This window comes from Wasmannia auropunctata, unplaced genomic scaffold (genome assembly GCF_000956235.1).
Source record: "Wasmannia auropunctata unplaced genomic scaffold, wasmannia.A_1.0 LD336035.1, whole genome shotgun sequence".
NCBI classification, from domain to species: Eukaryota; Metazoa; Arthropoda; class Insecta; order Hymenoptera; family Formicidae; genus Wasmannia; species Wasmannia auropunctata.
In genome coordinates, this window is record NW_012026855.1 from 1,072,261 (window position 1) to 1,078,892 (window position 6,632).

General features: G+C 33.1%; 1 protein-coding gene across 8 annotated transcripts in view; it reads right to left on the minus strand.

Annotated features, from left to right (window-relative positions):
- LOC105452255 (solute carrier family 22 member 21-like) overlaps positions 1-6,632 on the minus strand; it is a 25,432-nt gene that overhangs the window by 10,607 nt on the left and 8,193 nt on the right. Inside the window, exon 1 of one of the 8 annotated variants that reach the window (XM_011693210.1) lies at positions 5,394-5,431. The exons of 5 other annotated variants lie outside the window; for them this stretch is intronic. In XM_011693210.1, coding sequence (XP_011691512.1) covers positions 5,394-5,431 — 38 coding nt within the window. 2 more of the 8 variants (XM_011693213.1, XM_011693215.1) reach the window with 2 other exon arrangements.

The following is a 6,632-nucleotide window of genomic DNA, read 5'->3' on the forward strand; positions in this document are numbered from 1 at the left end:
AATATTTTACGTTATAATGTGTAATGTAAAAAAAAAATTATAAAATTAGTGCTAATTATTTACACCTAAATAGATTAAATATAGTGTATATAATGCAACACAATAATTTAATTACTTGAGAAATAACTAAATATGAGATAAAAAATGATTTTTATACGCACTCAAAACGTAAACGAAAGAGATCTCAGAACCATCAGTTATATTGAAGTAAAAAGTATAGCCGTTATATAACATATATAAATATATTATATAGAATTACAGTATTTATTTGTTTATATATAGAAAATGCAGTATTTTAACAGTAGAAATAATGAGAACTAGCTTTGACCAGTACTGCACGATTCTCCTGTTCCTAATTATTACAATTTATACATATAATGTATTATATATTATAATATGATTATAAATTATATATTATAATATTATTATATATTATAATATAATTATAATATGATTATAAAGATATTATATATAATTATAAAGATATTATATATAATTATAATATGATTATAAATATTAACACCTAACTTAAAAAATTCTTTTTCTAATTTCGAAAATGTACAATTAGATAAAATTATATTATATTATCACCAATGTTTTAAAAATAAAAGTCCATTACAAAGCTAATTCAAACGATACTCGAATGTGCATAGATTAAAATTGAAACTCATTAAGTAGTGACGTCTCTATCATTGACTTCATTACGCTTTTACAATTAAAACTATTAGTATCTTTTGGAAATATTTTATCTGTCGCGGCAGCATTAACAGACATAACAATAATCATCGCAAAAATTATCAAAAATATGTATTCTATCTTAATCTTGTCTCTCATTTGGAGACCTCCAGAGGTCAAAGTTTCCTGATACGCGTTTCTAGAAATCAGTTTTCTGATATGCACTGCTATAGAAGTCAATGTTCTGACGCGCGTACAGTTATCATAATAGTACCGGCGTATTTTTACGTACAAAATACATACTTTAGTGTATTTGCCGATAACGGCGATGACTATCGGTAGATTACGCCACGTCGTGCTCTTTTCTTTTTTTTTTCTTTTTCTCGCGTATCGCGTGCACTCGCGTTTCGGGAAAGGATTTACGAAGGCGACGTTTACGATCCTCGCTTTTATCGCGGTCCAGGAGCGAAAGAACGTTTTCCGCGCGCGCGTATCCTTGTCCGGGCCGTATCTACATCTGTATTCTATTACCTTAAAACGGAGCGCTCAAGCCCGACGTCCGTCACGAGTACGGGCGTTCGGCCTTCTAAACGTCGTAAAACCCGTCTTCGCGCGCGCGAGACACGAGCTGCATGGTACACTTTTTGCTCGTCCACACGGACGATCGTCGATAAGCGAATTAATGAATTGCCGCCGCCGCCGCTGCCACCACCGCCGCCGGACACCCGCTGGACCTCACACGCACCTGCCTGCTTCTGACTCGCAAAGGCAGCAAATACTGTCTCTTTGAAGGTAAACGCATTCCGTGGATGGTGGCCACACGATGTTTGGATCGGGTGGGGGACGGTTAAACAATCGGTGGGGGGAAAACGATTCATCTTAAAGTTGTGAAGAAACGACCGCGGAGACCGTTTAAAGCCCATGGCACATAGAAAAACGTAAAGCAGTAAGACGTAAGTAGTAAGCAAATCGGCCACAGTTGGAAAATGTAAGACAATAATCTTACGTCTCTAATGTGATTAGCCAATTCGCTTACTGCTTACGTCTTACTGCTTTACGTTTTTCTATAAGTGCCATGGGCTTGACGGTTGTATCCCCAATCGAACAGATGGTCCCTATATCTTTGGAAAAATATCCTCGGAAAACAGTTTCGAAATGCGTGATTACAAACGACCTGACAGTAAGGAAATAGCGCATTAATATTAAAATCATAAATATATTTATATATTTAAAACGAAAATATATCGAGTCTTGCAGCATCGTCTGAGAAATGTCAGAAGCAGTTCCAAATACAGCAATTTCATCTATTATTGTAAAACACTTTTTACATGCTGGAAAAGGTTGGATGTCCGAAAATCCGAAACGCGGCGGACACACGCTCACTGACAAATATACTCAAAGCCGTTGCTCCAATTCACGCTGCGGGCTTTTTCGAAGTACGATCGATGCGACGTAAATTATAATGTATTATATTATCAATGTGCACACGTTTTGTAAATATTGAAAGTACCCGTGACTCCAAGTTTAATGAGCGATCCTGTTGCTCGATATGCTAGCAATTTAATATGTATTCCTATGTGATGCACGAAATGCTCTCGTCAATGTCGACAGAGTGCTTTTGACACACGCACTGTATAATATATGCCGTGTTCAACTCGTTCATAATTAATGTAGAATAAAGATCCATTAATATCAAAAGTCGCGAAAGGGATATTTTACGCGGCGTTACCCAGTATATTGAAAGGCTCTGAAGAAATATCGTTTGTAACTGGTTTCAACTAGCCGATTCTGGCTCGCATCGCCTATCTATGCGCGTATGAGCTGCAGTTTTGCTATATCGTGTGAAAGTGGGTAAGTGATAAAAAGAAATCAGAATGGATTAATAAATATAATCTATGGCCATCAAGTAGCTTTGCGAACTTTTTATTGCCGAATTAATTCCCGATTTGTCGTATATCTTTTAATAGTAATATCTTAACAATCGGACGAGGAGAGAGAGTGTGCTATATACGTAAATTTCTACGTGTTTTATTTATTTGTTAAATCATTCCTACAGAAATGATAAAGGCATTCAACGTAAGATGAATTGGATGATTCACGTGTTAACAATATCTTATAACCCATACTCTCTAAAAATGCAAATCAGTGGAATCATCACTGATTTTCAATGTATATCGGTTTCCAGTAGCAATGCTTAGAACTGTGATAAACAGTGAGTATTTCAATGTTTTTTTAATGATAACATACTGATTCAAACAGAACTCACTGAAAGACAGTGAGTTTCACTGTCAAACAGTTTTGAGAATTAAAATTCAATTGTCTTTCAGTGATATTCCCTGTTTGAATCAGTATATTATCACTGAAACAACATTGAAATACCTCAATGTTTATCACAGTTGTAAGTATGCCACTGAAAAATGATACACTGCAAATCAGTGGTAATTCCACTGATTCACTTTTAGAGACTATCCTACTTAGATAATATTTATCACAATGTATATTTGACAATTGTTTTTAATTTAATCAGTCCAGTTACGATGTTTTATATGTGTGGTAGATTTTAATAAGAGACTTCGTACGCAGATAATAAGAAAGATACGTCCACGATTCGTGGCACATGATATTTATTAAGATATCATTTCGGAGAAAAGAAAACAACTTTTTCCTTAAATCTTCGATACATTTTCATTATAGATAAATAACGATATTAAAATAACGTGATCAATATTATTCTGAAGTAATTTAACGATATTAAAATGATATGAAATGATTAAAAGAAATTAGTAATCATTAGGATAATTTCATATACCTCAAATTGTTTTAATTGCAAAAAAGATTTTGAATTATTACTTAACTCTAAAAATGAATCAGTGGAATTATCCACTGATTTTCAGTGTATATCATTTTCTAATGGCATACTTAGAACTGTGATAAAACAGCGAGTTCAATGTTCTTTTAGTGATAATGTACTGATTCAAACAGTGAACATCACTGAAAGATAATTTCACTGTCAAATAGTTTTGAGAACTGAAATTTACTGTCTTTCAATGATATTTACTGTTTGAATCAATACATTATCACAGAACGAAATATTTACTGTACGGAGAAAAATAATTTTGCTATTGTAGCAAAACTATCACTGCTACTACATATTTGTAGCAGCGACGAAATTTAGTTGACACAACTAATCTTCAAAATTATTCATTATTAAAGCATCTGTTTTATTATTAAAATAAAAACAAATTTGCTGAGTGTATTTGTCTTTATGGTTTCCACAGTTTTAAGTATGTCACTGGAAAATGCTCACTGCAGTAGTAATTCCACTGATACATTTTTAGAGAGAAAATATTGCGCTAATTTGCAAAAAAAAACATTCTTAAATTTCAAATTATAAATATCGAATTTTCAGCAGTATCAAAATAAAAATACTTAAACGGAATCAGTATCTTATCATTGAGAAGCAATGAAGACATAAGTAGCAGTTATAGCACTGCGTTTAATGAGATCTCACTGGAGAGAATCAGCTAGCGATGGATTATTCCGATCAGTGATATTAGACTGCTGGAAAATGGAAATAATACACTGCAAATCCAAGTGTGTCTGTAGTCACTTTTTACTCATTTATACTCATGTTATGTTTTTACACATTTTATCTGTGTTATTTTACACTAACTGTGTACAATAACACAGATAAAATGTGTAAAAATATAAATGCCTAAAAAGTGATTACAAATTTACACACTTGGATTTGCAATGTAGTTGCGAGCAATAAGCTTAAGAGCAAAAAAGCGGAATATGTGAATTGGAAATTTGAATCCTAATTAAATGCGAGTTTTATTCCACAGATATATGGCAGTTTCTATCAAGAAATAGCAATTAATCCAAAAATTTAGAAAACTTCGAAAGTTATATTTTGCTGAGACGTGCGACTATCATTATTTTTACTTCTTAGAAATCTTAGTTCTACTAGCCACAATCAGTAAGATATAAGACGGAAGGGCAAAGTACGAACACTCGCACTTTGGCCTTTCACTTTAAAATAAGTTAAATACTCACTGATCATCAATAAATATCTGTTACTGTTTTAATCAGAGAAATTTTCATCGATTCGATTTAAGAGAGCACATAGCCTCGTTAAATTATGCATAAAATGTAAAGACATTCACCGCATCACACAGTAATATGCCAATGATGTTAATGATATTACTAATTGATACTGAAATATATAAAATTAAGATTTAATATCATACTGAAATACATGATAAGCTTTAATAGAGCCAAATTGCAACGGAATGACTATATTGATACGTATTTCATAATCCTACTGTTAGTTGATAATTATCTAATTGTTAATTTAATTAGTTTAATCATCAATTAGATATTGATAAAAAAAGCCTTAATCATTTAATTGATATTTAAGATTATGAAGATATCGTTCCCCTCATAAATTGTCATATCAATGCTAATTATATTTATCATATTTGCGTGTAAGGTTTATTTGTCTGAAATTTATCTTGAAATTAAAAGTCGTCGCGATAAATTGGATTGCACGTAAATGACTCGTGTCATTATACAAGCAATTTTTTGTGTTTTCGTCTCTGTATATATATTTTTTTGTACTATTGCGCCGAGGTCACGCTTCTTTTCGCAAGCTTCTCTTGAAGTTGTTGAAAATGTATTACTTATACGACAAGTTAGTCACTATTCAAATCACCTACGTGAAACGCCGTCCTCGAATCGAGGAGGAATGGGTCATATTCAATTGCTTCATCGTGATTGTGAAAGTCCATTTCCTAATATTTACAAATTTCTGTTTAGGTAATAGCTGCATGTGATGTTGAGTACAAGCAATCGACTGTGCGAACTCGGCAGATCGGTATCATTATATCGAATAATAAACAAGATGTTTTGCTGAGGGTCCCATTTCACATTATGTCGCACTTTGCGCAAACGCTACTACGAAAATATTGACGCGTGCTTATACGAACACACACAAAAGGGGAAAAATTAAAAAGTGGATTTATTATGTGGTGGACGATGCTTAGGGACGATTTACGAACAACGCTGAAAAGATCATTTCTTCATACAATATCTTCATACTTGGTCCGCGTCAATTTCTTCTCTTTAAAACGATAAGATTAACTGTTATCGCGGACAAGTATATGAAGTTTTTTCTCGATTAACTTAATTATATATCAAACGTTATCAATGATTAATAACCTCGTTACTATGACTAACTGATTATGCAATAAAAATATTGGTCGCGAATTTGAAGATAATAAAACGTGAAAGAAATTAGATTATGTAAACTGTTCGTCATTTAAATTGCGTTTCCATACATTTCGCTTCGTATATGAAGGAACAATAGAATTCATTCCCAATTACGAATACTCTTTTGATCTGGACTTGGACGTGAAAGAGCGATTGCGGTGCGCGCATCGTTAATGAAAATATTACGAGAACCGAATGAAATGAAGCTTCAAGTATGACCTCAGTTTTCTACGAGTCCGTGTTCATTGTGTACGAGACTTGATGGATTATCGAACCTTGATCGCTTGTATGTATCGTGGCAATGAACTGCGAGAGAAACATACGTGATGATTTTAATGAAAAGACGAGACTAAGCGCGAATACTAAACGCGAAAATATTATGTACTTCTGTATGCTGCAGCAGAAAAAGTTATAATAAATGATTTACATGTATCGCAATCGAAATTTATACACGGAAAAAAAATTGGTTTTGCCACAACCTAATAATTGTGATAATTTTCGCCCATCAATTTAGAAGAGTTATAAAAAATAAAATACTTTGGAAGTGATTTATATAGTTAACTGAACTCTCAGCCTCAATGTTGTGACGTGCAACTATATCATATATATCTCTCAATCATACTATTTATTGTACAGACCATACTAGAGAGATAACAATAATGCAGATCGGAAGAGCACACGTCTGA